We start from the raw sequence: 16,441 nt of genomic DNA on the forward strand, positions 1-16,441 counted from the left end.
ATCTATGCAGTTCTATAAATTGTGTAACAAAACTGATGGGTCTTGACTCTTCTTACTATGCAGTCAGTAATACTAGAAAAGAGAAGTTCCTAAAATTTAGGTACATCAAAATCAAACAAGTTGCAAAAGTAATTCTTTTTAGATTTACATAAGGGTCTCCAGTAAGATGTTTCAGAAGTGTCAAGTCCCCTAGAAAATTACATGGGAGACTTCATTGCACTATATTCACAATGGCTAAAATAGCTCCTTGCATGTATATTTGTCCTCTTATGAGGAAAACCAAGCACACATTTCTACTGAATTTGCCTGGAAGTTATGCAAACATTGGGGCTTCATCTTTTTATACAAGGAGACAGAAAACAGGGCAGAAGCTAAGAAATACTGGAATGAAATTTGAAGATGAAGAGCCTGCCAGTATCAACCTCTACTTTCAGTTCTCATTTCACACTTGGTCCAGGTTTGAAAGGTTCTTTTACAACTATTGTAAAAAATTACACTCTTCACTGAGATTTTGTGCCTAAACTCTTTCAATGGCAAGTTTAAGCTTTTGAAACAGCTTAATTCAAACAGCATAATGCAGGCCATGAGTGTCAGTATAAAGCGGTTCATCAAAACTAGTAACATGCTGAAACACCTTCCAATAGAGATAATGAGAGCTCTGAGGCTAATTTCTTATACTGACCTTTAGGGCAGGAGTGCTAAGCAAGAGATAAGACAAATTCCAAATACCTCAAGCATGCCTACTCATTGATTGATCAGTGACAAAAGGGGACTACCTCAATGCTTTACATTCACAACAGCTTTTTGTGATAAAAAGTAAACAAAGATCATGGAATGTATTTTCATACGTGAAATCAGTAGGTATGTGTTTAGTTTGAGCACCTGGATCACAAAGGGGAAAATTCCAAGCCTCCATCAGGAGATGGGAGAGGACATCAGTTCTAACATACAGACAATAAAAGCTCTGACTGTCCTAAACTACCTGCCTCAATCTCTTGCAGAGGTTTTTCATTTACATGATCAGCTAAATTCAAGTATCAAATCACTAACCACACTGAAAGAAAATATTTGATAGAAGACTTCTGTGGCTAGGGTAAGATAGTTTAACTATGAAACAAAGTCACCTGTCACAGTATGGAGGAAGGTACAGAGGCCCTAAGTGAGCTCTGTCCGATCCCAAACAATGCAGTCCTATGCACCTTTTCTCATTGCTCTAGGCTAAGAGAGTGTGCTAGATTTATACGTTTGTCCCAGAAATCTCCAGGAGGAGCTGACAGCTCTCTCCACTTTCTTAAGCGCTCAAGGTAACATCAGCAAACAGCCAGCACCTCAGGATAGAGAAAAACTTTGAGACAGATGGTAGGACAGATATGGTCATTTTTAAAGAACAGTTCTGCTGAGTGATCAGGGCTTGAAGCCAGTAAGTTATTTTCCTCCTCCTTAGGTACCATGCCTGAAACACAGAAAGGAAGGAAGAAAAAGAAATCAAGGAAGACGCCAGCTCGTAAGTAACAAGCACAAAGGAGGTAACAAATGTTGCAAGATATCAAGTCACAAAGCACAAATGCTGATGAATCAAGAATGACAGCAAGCTAATACCAGGCACCTGAGATGAAGGCCTTGAAAAATAATGACATTTTATTGAACGAAAACAGATTTGTTCTAATAAATTGCTTTTAGACACTGTCTGAAAATCTGCACAAGAAACAGGAACAACCTGCATCAAAAACCACTCAAGAGAAACGCTGGACTGTTTGGAGCACAGCATTTAAACTCGGTGACAGGCATCAGAATACCCACAAGAGGTCTTGCTTCTGCTCTGATCTCACTAATGCTCTTTCAAGAGTCCAAACACTGGAAGAACACAGATATTCTGCTAGTCTAGTAGGTTGAGTCCAAGGAGTGAGAGAAATTTTTCATTAAGTCTTCTAAAGTACTTACACTGAGAAATAGTAAAATGAGAGATACTGCTGAAACCTGTGCGAGACCTTCACAACTGGATAAATTAAAAGCCCAACCACCTGTTTTGAAGAAAACTTTAAAAAATCCTGGCACTCGTTCTCTAAAACCCCCCTTAGCTTTCTAAGATATAATTTTCAATTATGTTAGAGAGACTTCTTTGATGAAGCGTGTTTAAATTGTTTCAATCTATTTCTACTACATCCCTACTAAATACCTGTCTGGTGATCGTCTTGACCAACGTCCTCGGTCAGATTCTGCAAGAGAGTAGGAATGATACAGTTAAGCAAGATGGTGATCTTCACTGATCAGTAATGTTTTTAACCTTTATTTGATATCAACATTCATCTTAATTACTTAAGGAGCTTCTATCTAAGGCTGCAGAGCCTTTGTGTTTTCGTTCATATTTATCTAAAAAGTTACTCTTGCAAATTTATCTAAAAAGTTCAAGGATACTATTTAAATAATTTTTAAAAAATTTTTTTAATCAAAACCATATCAAACTACGTTTCAAGAGTGGAAATAATTATCCATTGGACAGGCAATATTGTATTGTTGTATCGAACAATTCAATTGATAAATACATCATTAGAAGGATTGAATTTCCCATTTACCACAGAAATGGCTTTCCTTATGGACAAATACACATATTTATTCTAAAGAATACTGATTATGAAAACAAGTTACCCCCTTTTTTAGGCAGTATCTTTTCCACTAAATTTGCAGTGTACAAACAGAAGACATATTGGCATTTCCAGCTACAGTTGCAATAAAACAAAATGTAAATGCACAGCAAACAAGCAGGGGCAGTCTTCAAAAAATATCTTGTTTCACTCTTTGCATGGTTGTAAGAGGACAGCTTGCTCATTCAATGTTTTCCACAAGAACTGTAAGAAATTGGATAACGATGACGATTACCATTATTTGATATATCTAGGAAAGCTTCTATGGAGACAACATCTAAACCCAATATTGCAGTGAACAGTGCTCAATCTCCACTCTGACCCATGGAGTATAATCTTTTACCTTTTACTAATACTGCTTATCTCTTAATGGATTCAAAACCAACAGCCTCTCATACAAAAAGGCAGCCATAGTGTTTAAAAATTTAATTATTTCAATCACAAAACATTCTGGCCTAAAGCCCTAGCTATTCTGCTGAGAGAAAATGGCAAGTCATTACCAGCCTATTGAGGGTGTGGTAAATCTTGTGAATATTTGCCAGTGTTGATAGGTGAGAATTCAGTTGAAAATCTAGAGGGGGGAAAAAAAAAAAAAAAGAGAGAAGTTGTTTTAAACTCTGGTTTCCAGCTGTAGCAACCAAGATCTTCATATGTTCTGGTCATTTAATAAAATCACAACTGAAAAATAAAAGCCATCTCAACACTTGCTCAGCATCAACATTTTCGACACCAAATGGAATCAGTAAGTGAAATCTGCAAAAGATATCCCTCATATACACATTTTTCTTAAGGCATGGATGACCCTCAGCAAAAAAGAACTATAGCTATATACTTAATTATATTTTTAAAACAAAAATTAAAATATTTACAATGTTTTTCCTTTAAATTGGGAATAATAATTTCCATGCCATCCAGTCCTTCTGTTCCACCTATCCAAAACCAATTTAAGTAGCATGCAACATTCTAAAATCATTACTAACAATACTAGGGTTTAAAAAAGGTAATTTCATTAATACAGACGTACTTGCCTTTATACTAATTTCCTTGCAAAACTAAGTGACTGGACTACACTTACACAGTTGAAACATGACTTTTGTACAACGCACCAAAGGTCACAATACAGCAGCTGTTAAGACCAGAGCCAATAAAACCAAAAATAAAATATTCTGACACTTCATAAAAGAAGCCACAGCATAGATGTTAACTTTGCTTCCATGCTCTAAAAATAAAACACTTGAGTTTGCTTCAGTTGCAAAAAAGTGACAAACTAATTTTTCTATATTCTTTTAAATCCCCTATTTTTGCCTGAAATGTGTTGAGGACAAAATTGGAAAATAAGTCATTTACAAAAAAGATCAACTGTGATCCAGCCAGAGAGCACGCAAGCCAACAAGAATCTCAGAAGCTGGACACACACCAGCTGACAGGGACCAAAGACAGCCAACTGCTATACAATATTTCCATTTAAACTAAATTAGCTACCCCACTAGAATTCGTGCGCAAAAACACTCTAATTAAATAGAGACAAGTACTATATGACAAGTAAAGTATTTCAAGCAAAATTCTTCTTCACATGAAAACTGTATGTGCCTAGTGCCGCCACCCAGTTAATGCGTTAAAGCATTTCCAGTGTGAGACATTTAATTTGGCTTTGCCCAATAGATGATACAAGATGCAAAGGTCAAAATCATAATTCCCACATTTTCATCCCTAGCATTTCAAATGAATGCTCTCAAAATACCCTTAAGATGATCCAGAATCTAAGGATAATCAAAAGTCATGATTGATTAAATACCAGATCCCCAAGTGTGTGAACCACGCTGCTATGAAGTCAAAAGGTGGATCTGGAGGAGCTGCCTGCTGTGTTACACACATCCTTATGGAATGCTCTTGTTACAGTGAATAAAAAAAAAATTTTCAAAAGACACCTTTAGGAATCATACATTTCATTTATTATGTTCACTAAAGAATATCACTTCACTAATCGCTACTTATTTCTTAATGTATTGTCCCCAATCCACCACTGCAGCGATACAATTTCTGTAAGTCAGAAGTGCCAAAGATGGAGCTTCCAACTTTAGATATACTTATCTATATGACGCCAAAGGCAATCAGATCTTCTTACCAAGATATGATAGGAAGATCATGCATCTTTAACAGGCTGCTAGATTTTTTCCTGCATTAAGTGCTCAGTAAAGTTCCATTTTTGCTAGTCAAACAATACTAAGCAGAACCATTCTGCAAAAACAAAACAATAACCAACCCCAAGTTTCTTAGCCAACCTTCAGTTCAACACAAAGCAATTTAAAAAAAGACGGGGGGTGGGGGGCAAAACATAAAAGCCATTCTGAGAAGGACAAGATTAAAAGGAAAAAAATATTTTGTTAACTGCCAGGCCAGTCTAAGCTTTCTGGAATATGAATTTTAAAATTTCCCCTGTTGCTCAGTCTAAAATCCACAAACACCATGAGTCTTTAGAGAAACCAGTTATACCTGGAGGTAACAAGCTGAGAACACTGAGCAAATATTTTATTCTAAACTAATATCAGTCGTTTTTAACAGTACCATCTAAAATAATAGAATAAATACTTTCAAATTAGGATTATATCGCCCTTGAAATAAAACATTCCTAGTCACTTCAGAATACATCATTCATACCAGTATGTTTCGCACATCCACTGGAAATACCCTTACAATTTTAAGCTGTTACTTCAAAAATAGGTTATGTAATTATGTGATGGACTTAAGAGGGGTTACACAAATACCTTTTACAGCTCTCATAGAACAAGCATCACATCTTAGTTCCACAAGGTTTGGTTTAACAATATGAATATGGAAGACCAGAGTCCAGAGTTTTGTCTTCCACAGGGGAAGCTTGCAAAGTAAGGATATCATCCAAAACCAAAAATAGGCTTCTTTTACAGTAAGTGCTGTAAAAGCAAATACAAGCAGCAGCCGATGAATTAGGTAAGTTAAATTACAGCTCAGGTCACCTTCTGAACTGGTCACAGTGTTTGCTATCCCTATATTGCAAGGAAGATACATAAAGCATCCTATGCCATTGAAAAGCCAATGTTTTTAAGAAAAAGAATAAAAAAAAAATAATACTTCCCAGGCTCAAATAACACTATCTTGAAAATTAGCAAAGGGACAATGGTGTAGTTTACACGACAAGCAAGTGATTCGACAACTGCTGCAACTGCATGCTTCAGGAACAGCTCGCTCTCCCCTCCACACGTGCTCATGCAGCCTCTGAGTCGTGCCCGCCTGACCCCCTTGGTCAGCCCACAAACCCGAGTCTTACCCACAAAGAATATAAACTAACAAACCCTGCCACCCCAGTGGTCTGAATGGGATCACCAAGGAGATGTAACACCAGATAAGCAGAGTTAGAGCAAGAAACAGGAGAGTCCTTCCAAGTGGGAGCGAATTAGTCCCTTGAGGCTAAATCAAGTGTCCCCCACTATGGGAGGAGTGATACATCACATGAAGCTACACATTCAACAGCTGGCTGTATGAGCTTTACATGAAGAAAGCCATGATGCATTAAGCTATTTCTCACCCAAATACAAGAGTTCCAAAGCACATTAATTGGTCTGAAAATATTTTGGTTTTTTCCTGCAGAAAAAAATATTTTATAGCAAAGTACCACACAGTTTATTGACCTGGGATCAGAAGGAAACCTGCTTGCTTCATGAATACTGAAAAGAGATGTGCTGGAATGTTTGCTAAGACTTTAAGAGATCTATGTCAAACAAGCGTACATATTTTGTTGATTAAATTCTTTTTCATGCAGATGTTAGCTTATCTTTAGGGAGGATTGAAGTAATAGAAATTCCAAATGGTATTAAATACTTTTCAATAATTCAGAATGTAACAGTTAAAGAAAAAAAACCATATCTGAGTAAAATAATTGCAAATCCAGAATCTGGAAAGGAAAGAAATGCCAGAGCCAACCTAATATCATGGAATTTAAACCTTGTCTGCAGTTTATCATTAGCACTTAACGTTAAATGTTAAAGTCTGCATTAGTCAATTAGTCCCAATCATATACAATTTCAAAGTAAAAAGCAAACAGTTTAAAAATAACTTTTAAAATATTATAGATTAATGCTTATGCTCTGGACCTGACAGTTATGGAGAGGCAAAAGAAGCAACAGCTAGCTGGGCTTACTTCTGTAACAAACTAGGAAAAAAATCATTCTACACCTCCTCATTAACACAAACCTGTAAAGCACAATGAACAAACAAAAAACTCAATGTATCTTAAATATAAACAAATTATACAGGTGAACTGAACTTGAATACTCTACTTTCCTATTTAAAATGAAAAAACTTTAAAGGTCAAGTCAATTTTTGATTAGAGGGAATGACGTGTTGCCAAACTATTCAGATAAAACCACAAATTAATAGTAAAGAAAAAAAAAAAAAGGTGTATTTCTACCTAAGTACTTACTCACATATAGACACATACCTGCCTGAACAAAAGTTTTAACTAGTTCCTGCTGTCAAAATTATCACTTCAAAGCTTGGACAAAACACAGCTACAGGGTGCACTGCAATCTACTAAAAACCTGGTAAAAAAATAACAATAGTACTAAACCAGATCAGCAGCTGCCTCCAACATTCGTTTAAAAGCTTCTAGATTATTTTTCTGAGCAAACAGAAAATCTGTACAAAAATCTCACAATAACAGTAGCTCTAAAAATATTTATCCTAGACAGACATGCCATATAAATGCTATGGATACAACGCTGTATTAAAAATTAAGTATGGAAGTAGTCGTAGCAGTAGTTTTAATTACTGCTAAGATATACCTGACTCATTACAAATATCATGGGTAATTTTCTGTAATCTTCTCAGAAAAAAATTAGACAGAAAAACATATACTTGTCAGACTCATTCCTGAAAATTAAAATGGAATGTTGATGCTTTTACTTTTATTTAATTGATTTGAAATAATAGAAATGAAAAGAACTTGTAGTAGTACTCAATAGCTCAAAGGACTGCCTTCTTAATTAGTTTTAAATAAACTTCAAAAAAAGAATCATCTAATCTTCTATGAACTACACCATTTCATGCTCTGTAGTCTACTTACAGAATTACCCTAACAGTAAGACAATTTATATTGATTTATGAACTTTGAAGTTCAGATCTGAAACCTACATTTGGTGAAAGTCTTCAATACTTATTTTTCAGGAAGCAGAATTTCTATATTCCTTACTAAATGCAGAAATCAAAAAGATGTGCATCAGTTTTATTTTCATTTACACAAAAACATCACAACACAACTAAAAACTGAGACTGCCAAACTGCAGTACTGAGCAGCTAGGAGCTGACTCTGCATTCCTGTCAAAAGACAGGATTAAGAATTCAGTTCCAATGTGGCTGTAGCTGACTCCGCACCGGCAGCGACACCCTTTAGCAGGGGCAGCCTGCAGAAGAGCTCTCTCTCCCAGCCCCCGTGGAAAGCAAGCATCACGCAGGCATGGGGAGGCAGAGAAGAACAGGCTTGAGAAGTAGGGTCTCCCTTGATTTGGTGGGGTTGAACATAGCGCGTGATTCAGAAAGTAAGGAAAGTAAGGAAAACAGAGTTCCAGCCTGGACGGTAGGACATGCAATCACAAGGAAAGAGAAGTGGGATGACCCATCCTAGCTTGATGAGCAACAGGAGCTAGCCATTAGAGCTGAAGACATGGTGCTGCAGGACGTTTCTCGGGCACGCGTGCATACAGAGCCACACCAAGCTCAGAGCTACTGCTGACACCAGTGGTATCTGAACCCACAGTCACAAATTTCTGTACATTTTCCAAACACAACAGCCTAAAGTGTTCCAAAGCAAAACACAGAGTGTGTTATTTAAAAAAAAAAAAAAAAAAAATCACAAAAATGCAGTTGAAATGACCACACTATTTTAAGGTAGATGTTCATATTCAACTCTAACACTTGGTATTACCATGTGTAATCAGTCACTCACTCTATCTGCAACAAAATATTTTAAAATTACTGCATGCTACATAGATAGAGAAAAGCATTAATCTTTTTTTCGCCCGTAAGAGCAAATCCTTATTCTACCTAGGTATTTAAAAAGTACCCTGATATGAAGGCTTGTTTACAAAAAGAGCTATTGCAGTTTAAAGTTCATTAAGAATTTTAGAGCAATTTAAGCAGTGCAAAAGTTGTGTAACTGTTACTTTAGTTTGAATGCATTTCCATTTACTTTAAATTGAACAAGTAAGAGCTCTGCTAATGTATGCTATACTAACATAGAGGATAAAAACCCCTGCACACTGGCTCATGGGGGGTTTGGGGGATTTGTTTTGTTGGGCAGGTGTTGGTGTTGGTTGGGTGTTTTGTTTTTTGTAGAAAAGACCTAACACAAAGTGTATTTCTGATGCAAAACATCTGTTTCTGTTGTTGCAAATACCAGTTGCATTCCTACTGAGTGTATTTGATAAGCATTCATAATGGAGATTCCTTCCAGAATATAATAAAGCTGGAGTGACCAGCCACAACTGGAAAAGAATGAGTAAAAGCAGTGGATAATTAGAGACAATTTAAATCTATTTCTAAAGCGTGTATTACCAAATCAAACAGCATTTCAGTGATTCCATGTTACAGACATTCTTTCAGTCTACAATTCAAGAGCATAGGAAATTGAGCTACAAAGCATTTAATACAGAACAAATTTTACACCCACTTTGCACTTGACAAGCGCAGAGGCAGAAACACAGAGATTGCATTGACTCAATGCAAAATGTTCATCCAGCCTAACTCTTACTCTACCATCAAATTAATTCAAAAAAGCGTCAGTGAGTTAGTTTTGCATCATTGGCTGCTATGGCCTGAGAGTTGCTTGCCAGCACTACTCTTAACTTCATGCCAGATTAGGTGTCATCTGTCATCCTACAAAGGGCATAAAGCTAATAAAAACTTTGTATCTCGTGCTCTAGCTAATTCAGCAGAAATGCAATCCTGTCAAGTACGTGCTACTAAGGTATCCAGCACCATGCAGATCTGGTATACATCACGATGGATCTGCAACAGCCTAGAAACAGCTATGCCAGTCAAAAGCATTACTGCCCCAGCTGTTTGCTTCTTCCTCTCTGCCAAAAGTTACAGACCCCACAGGTCTGCCAGCAGCAGAGGTCATGGGCGCGTTCCCTAATCCACTTCAGGCAAACAAATCAACCCTGTCAGTTTAGCCAATTTAAGTAAGTGACAAGTGCTAACCCAGATACATTTGGCTGAGGGGATTAGAAAGTTCTCCTACAAACCATTTTACCAGTAGAGCAAGGGAAGCAGTAATCTACAGCTAATGGGCAGCTGCAGTAGACAGAGTCCCAGGGTCTGTGCAGCCACACATCTGCATCAAGTGACACAGAAGCATGGATCACACCACCTGGTTCCCCAGGGCAAGCTAAAGCCTTGTAGGCTCTAACAACAATATATATATGTATATATTTTTATATATACACAGCTATACATATCCAAAAAACACTGAGCAAACTGGTAGTTATTTCTATCTCTTTATAAGCCAAAAGTAGAAATTCTGTTTAACCTCAGACCTGTGATTTTAAACACAACAACTTAATCGGACAGTATAAGAAAAATACCAGCACATTTAAAATAAGGGTTCTGCTCAAAGCTTGCTAGTAGCCTTACTTATTGTAGAAGAAATAACCACACTATTAAATGCTCTAATATTTAAATTGGTTACAAGAGTTGTACATTTCCATAGGGTGTGCCATACTTCCTAGTGCAATGCTTTTTGGCAAGCACAGGCCAGACAAATTCAGCAAATTTTCCTCTTCTGCTTGAAGACACAAACAAAACTAGGAAATAATGCTTTGAAAAAGCCCAAAGTCTTCGTTTTCAGTATTTCTAAAGTAAAGGGGGAAAAGGTAAAGAAAATACAGGATTAATAATTCACTTAAAGCGACCACAAAAACTACTCAGACAAAAACAAATTTAAATCAAGTGCTGCAATTACACAAATGAAATCTCATCCTGATACAAAAGAATGAAGAGAAGCAGTAAGAGTAAGACCTGTCTAACTCATGGCCTTGCACGGAGAAGACATTTCCAATTATAGTTACTGGAGTTGCAAGAAACTTCTAAGCAAACGTTTGCAACAGAAAAAAAGGAAAGTTTATGTTTCTCATATAATGTGAAAGGTGTATATTCAGCCTCAGAAAGCAAAACTGAGACTGAGTAAAAATATATTAATGGAGTCTATGTCATAATTACAGATAGGAATCTAGGAAGGCTCAGAAAAAATGGTCAGTCAAGAAACAATCATAAGTCACCTTCTGTATGTGTAAAGATATGCTATGAACATTTATGGTTTCAAGCATTTGAATCAATGAGAAAAAATCCCCACTACTATAAACCTACAGATAATGACGTTACTTAATTTAGGAAAACAAACCTATTTAAAATAACATATGTAGAAAGCCATGAACCGCCAAAAAAAAAAAAAAAAGAAAAAAGTATTGAGGTGGAAGATTCAGTCATTTCAAGGGACATTTTTAAAGAGAAGCCAGTAACAGCTGAAGGCTGAGCAACAGTACTGTTCTTGTCTTCCGCAGAGAAATAAAAAAAAAAAAAAAATTACTACATAGTCTTAACAACCTACATGATGGAGCATTAGAATACTTGTGGCCGCAGCTTACATGTGTGTAATGAAGACCTGCACCTTTTTTGGACAGGGCACATGACAAAAGACACTGAACAGAAGGCATTTTCTAGAATAATTATCCTTCCATTTCCAACATGAGGCAGTTATTTCGGCTTTAATGGCAGCCTTAACCACCAACGTATAATGATCCCTAAACATAAAGGTAAAACAAACCAGAACCACCAAAGAAATTATATAGCCTCCTGAGTTAAAGCCTTTATCAGGCTGCTCCCGTCTCATTTTGAGAAACAGGAGGATTCAAGAAAATCCAGGCCTTACGCAGCATTTCTTTCCATAACTGCTCACAGGACTTTGTCCAAAAGTCAGACCATCATCCATTAACGTTATAATCAAAGCTTCAGTTTTCATTATCTTGCCCATAAGCAAGTTCTGCAGCAATAAAGTGTCCCAGAGCTGCAACTCCTCGCACAGCGAGGACACGTTCCTGGGAGATTTCACAGGAATCGGGAACACGGTTCTGCCGAGAGAGCTTTGTGCTCGGGATGACAGCCTCACCTCTCCAGCGGACGGGGACGGGCTGAACTAACCCCACGGCTACCCCACGCCCACGAAGGTGTGCAATCCCCCCCGCCCTCCCGCCGATAGCATACGGTCCCGCCTGCTGTGAAACCGGAGCCACAAACCAGCCTGCGGAGACAAAGCCCTCCCCGCGCTCCTCCAAAACAGGCGGCGCGATCTCGCCGCGCTCCTGCCCCGCAGCCAGCCGGCCTTGCCCCAGGCGGGGGCAGGGCGTGGCGGGCCGTGTCCCCGCTCTCCCCGGGGGCTCCGCTCGGCGCCGGCCGCGGGGCACCGGGCTGCAACCGGCACCCCGGCGCGGGGGCGTGGGGGGCGCAGTGCCTGCTGGGAGTTGTAGTCCCCCAACGCACCCCCCGCCACAGGCCCCCGAGGCGGACAGACTCCACCTCCCGCCGTGCGCCGCGCTCCCCCCTCCCCTCCACACACCGTTCCTCCGGCACCGGCCCGCCGCAATCCGCTGAATTAAACCGCCCCCGCGCAGCGAGGCAGCCGGGCAGCGCCGCACCCCGCGCCCCCCCTCCTCCGCCGCAGCCCCGGCTCCCCCGCGGCCGGGCAACGGGGGCTGGCTGCCGCCTCACCCGCTCGCGAGTCGGGTCGGGGAAACTGCGTCACACCCTCCGAGCGCCCCCCGCCGCCCCCGCCCCCCTCACCCGCCCCCGCCCCGCGGGGCCCCGCCGCCCCCGGGTGCGCGCACCGCCTCCCTCCGCGCCCGCGGGCCTGACCCCCTCCCCCGCCAAACGGGAGCCCCGGCGACGCGTTCGCCCGAGGCTCCTCGGTGAGGAGAAGCCGCCCCACCCGGGAGACAGTGCCCACCGGCAGAACGACCAGGCCGGTGGGCGGGAACGAGCGGCCCGGCCCCGCCGCTACTCACTGACAGCGGCGGCATCCGAGTGCATTTTCGTGCGGCGCACAGACGGCCCGGCCCGGCCCGGCTCCCTCGGCCCCTCTCCCAATCACAGAGCCCAAGCACGGACACCTCCCGCCCCGCCTACCGGCGGCGACCATTGGCTCGGGATGCCCGGGGAGGCCGCACGTTCTGCTCTTCTACTGCGCGAGGCTCCTGCCATTCTCCCTCTGCCTGCCTCACACCGCCTTCCCCACCCCCTCCCCACCTTCTATTGGGCTCAAGGCCGCGCCGACCCCACCCTCCTTCGCTCTGACTGGGCTTCGCCGATGCCAGTATTTCCTGGCCTTGAAAGCGCGTGCAAAGAACACCACTTTGTGTCGCCCGTGGCTCTGATTGGCTACGGGGGCCGAGGGCCGCGCCCACGCTCTGATACGATTGGGTAAGCGTGGCGGAGGGCGGGGCCGCCGAGGGCGGCGCGCCCCGCCCCGCCGAGGGCGGGCAAGTACGGCCCTGCCGCCTGGGGGTGGGTCCCGCCGCCTCCCCCCTGCACGCCGGTACAGCGGTAGCGCGCTCTCCCCACCTCAGCCCCGGGGGTGCTCCGGCGGCGGTCCGCGCGCCTGAGGGGACGGGCGGCAGCCTGCGCCCCACCGCCTCCTCGGTCCCCCGGTTGTGGGGACAAGACCCGGCCTCCGCGTGCCCGAAAGGTCGCGAGCCTCGTACGGCCCCGCTCGGATAAAGGAGTGCTTGTGCACGTCGGTAGCGCGAGGCCCGGGGCAGCCGCCGCCCCGTCCCCGCGGCCGGCGCAGGCGAAGGGAGCTTCTGGGCTATCAGCCGCCCTCCCTCTGCTCCGCGAACCCAACTTCAGGGCAGCCGAATCACCCACCGGCGCAGAAAGGTTTCTTTGTTTCTCCCTAAGGAGGAAAATGGCAGCCCGCCAACACCGGCTGAGGGCATCGAAGCGCCAGGTCGACGTTAGGGCGGCAGCAGGCTGGGTAGCGGGGGGACACGGGGGCCGATGGCAGCTCCCTGCAGGTAGACGAGACAACCTCCCTCCCCCTACTTATTGTTCCCCACACATGGACCCGTTCTCCTCTCCCCACGTTGCAGCACAGAGGGAAAGAGCTCCCCGTTCCCGTGGCGGAGGAGGACACCTTGCAGGTCATCGCTGCTTAGCCTGTGAGCTCAGCATCTTGCCTACTTTCAGGGATAACGGCCTTCCCTTGCCCTACGCGGTGCTGAAATGCAGAGAAAAGACTGCTGCAGCATCGCCCGTGCACAATGGAGGATTATTAAGAAAGAAATTACCCATGGAAAAAAAACACCAAAACACCCTTCCTCTAGGAGGTTAAGTTAAAAGAAAGTCAAGGACTCAGAACTGAAGAAGTGCCAGGTTTAAGGTAATTGTCTCTCTGGAGCAATGCATTATCATACAGCCCTGAATTAATTGGTCACACGCATGTTTGGACCTTTTTATGGACTTTTTAATGACCGTTGCCTTATTCAGTGAGCCAGTCAGAATGTGCAAGTGCAGCCGATTTATTTTGCAGTGCAACATCTTATGTTTTCAACTGCCTGTTTTACAGATAAGAAGATGGAGTCCATAAGAACATTATTTCTCTTTTCAAAAGTCATGTACTATGACCATGTCATAGCAATGAAAGGCCCCATTATTTGAAATTCTTACTTGTTCGCTAAGTCCTTGAAATTATTTCTGTAGATCTTCCTGCCTCTATCTCTGGTATCTTCCTGTTTGCACCATCTTTTCTTTACATTAGCAACTGTCATATATTTTACACCACCACCTTTAAGGGTAATAATGATCTATATCAGAGTAAAGCAGACAAGCTAGGTTTCTCTTCTCGGGCAGTTCTAACATCCCACATGCCAGACATTCACATCTGTGCGTGTCATCCCAAGCTCATATACCCAATAGGGGCACCATTGAGTTGCAATTCATCTGATCTGTTCTAATTCTGGATTGAGAGGAACAATTCCTTTAGGGGCGACTGTTTGTTCACGTTGACCATAAAAAGCTCATAGACCGCTTGTTCAGAATAAAAAAGGTATTCAAAAAGAAATCTCCCATGCCTTATGTGGCTGTAAACTGATACAGATCTAAGAAAGGTGGCACATGAAAAACAAACCCATCTGGTTGTACCTGAAGCCATTTGGACCCAAGGAAGTGTTTGCATTTCCTTCCCCCACTTATATTAGTCTAAGAAGAAAGATACTACTTGGCTTTATAAATCTTTCCTTAGACTATAGCTTCCATAACTACTGCTATCTGTAAGCGTAAGGCAAATAATACTGTCAGTTTGACAAACAAAAGTTCAAAATATTTTTGAGTAGTTGAATGCACAAGTATAGTCTCTGACCCTTCAGAACTAGATCTGCAAAAAAATCCATAGAGAAGCACAAAAGGGACTTTGTTTTCTGCTTCTGCTTGCTAAACAAGGGAACGTACGCTTCAGCCAGAAAAGCCCTGCCCCACGAGAACATGGCCCATTACAACATGCACCTTCACTCTAACCTAAGGAAGGTATAAATATCCCCTGTGTTACCCCTAGTTGTAAACTACTACGCAAGTCTCCAGGCTGGCAGATGCCAAGTAATCATGCCTGTATTTTGTTTCTGAAGTACGAGTTTACAAAACACAGAAATACCTCGTTTGCATAGAGCACATCCACCGGGTCATGCTTGATCAAGCACTGTCTCAAAGACAGAGACAGTTTAAGCCATTCCAGCATCAGCCTCTTAATCCTAGCCATCCTGGCATCCTTTCTTTTTTGCCAGTGCCACCATTTAGACAGCTAGATAGCAACGTAATCAAAGAGCAAGACTGCCCAACACCCCCCAAAAAACAAAAAACCTTGAAACAAACAAAAAAACCCTCAACACTTTTTTTTTAGTTTCGTTCGTTCGTTCGTTTGCCCAGCCAGATTAATACCCTGACCTGGCTCACTACACATATGTGCAAATGCTCCCATCAACACACAGGAGAGGAATAATAAACCAAGAACTGGAGGGCAGGAAATGAATCGGCTAGTTTACACACTGCTAGATGGAACTTAAAACCACAGGCTTTTTTGTTATTTTTTAAGGAAGAAGACTCATTGTTTGCGCTGCTTTTTCTAATTGATAGCGAAAATGGCAACCATATAAAAAACCACCACCAGTCTGTGAAAAATACTGGCTACCTTGAGAAAGAGGAGCCATTTACTTAGTTTTATCTTCTTCACTATCAGAAACATAGTGTAGAAGAGGCCTTTGAGGGAGGATCCCCTCTGTTTCCACAGGGTTTCAGACTCCAAATTCCTAAAGCCACTGCATCTCTCAAATCATAGAATCACAGTATGTCCTGAGTTGGAAGGGACCCTCAAGGATCATCAAGTCCAACTCCTGTCCCTGCACTGGATAACCCCAAAATTCACACCACGTGTCTGAGGGTGTTGTCCAACTGCTTCTTAAATAGCATCAGGCTTGGTGCTGTGCCTGCCTCCCTGGGGAGCCTGTTCCAGTGCTCCACCACCCTCTGGGGGAAGAACCTTTTCCTAATATCCAACATGATCCTCCCCAGTACATCTTCCTACCATCCCCTTGGGTCCTGTCATTGGTCACCAGAGAGATCAGCACCTGCCCCTCCTCCTCCTCCCCTTGTGAGGAAGCTGCAGACCGCGATGAGGTCTGCCTTCAGTCTCCTCCAGGCTCTCCTCCAGGCTGAACAAACCAAGTGAC

At 42.3% G+C, this 16,441-nt stretch overlaps 1 protein-coding gene across 31 annotated transcripts in view; it reads right to left on the minus strand.

Moving 5' to 3' along the window:
* Positions 1–16,441, minus strand: part of DCUN1D4 (defective in cullin neddylation 1 domain containing 4) — a 201,164-nt gene that overhangs the window by 25,394 nt on the left and 159,329 nt on the right. For 4 of the 31 annotated variants that reach the window (XM_075091518.1, XM_075091521.1, XM_075091522.1 and 1 more), the window contains exons 1-4: positions 12,731–12,787; positions 3,143–3,213; positions 2,647–2,846; positions 2,177–2,216 (exon numbers count right to left, since the gene is read on the minus strand). In XM_075091518.1, coding sequence (XP_074947619.1) covers positions 2,177–2,216; positions 2,647–2,827 — 221 coding nt within the window. In that variant the 5' untranslated portion in view covers positions 2,828–2,846; positions 3,143–3,213; positions 12,731–12,787. Of the gene's footprint in view, positions 1–2,176; positions 2,217–2,646; positions 2,847–3,142; positions 3,214–11,966; positions 12,161–12,285; positions 12,398–12,437; positions 12,496–12,672; positions 12,788–12,851; positions 13,018–16,441 lie in introns of those variants that run through there. The other 27 variants (XM_075091531.1, XM_075091532.1, XM_075091520.1 and 24 more) reach the window with 22 other exon arrangements.

Source organism: Phalacrocorax aristotelis, chromosome 4 (assembly GCF_949628215.1).
Source record: "Phalacrocorax aristotelis chromosome 4, bGulAri2.1, whole genome shotgun sequence".
NCBI classification, from domain to species: domain Eukaryota; kingdom Metazoa; phylum Chordata; class Aves; order Suliformes; family Phalacrocoracidae; genus Phalacrocorax; species Phalacrocorax aristotelis.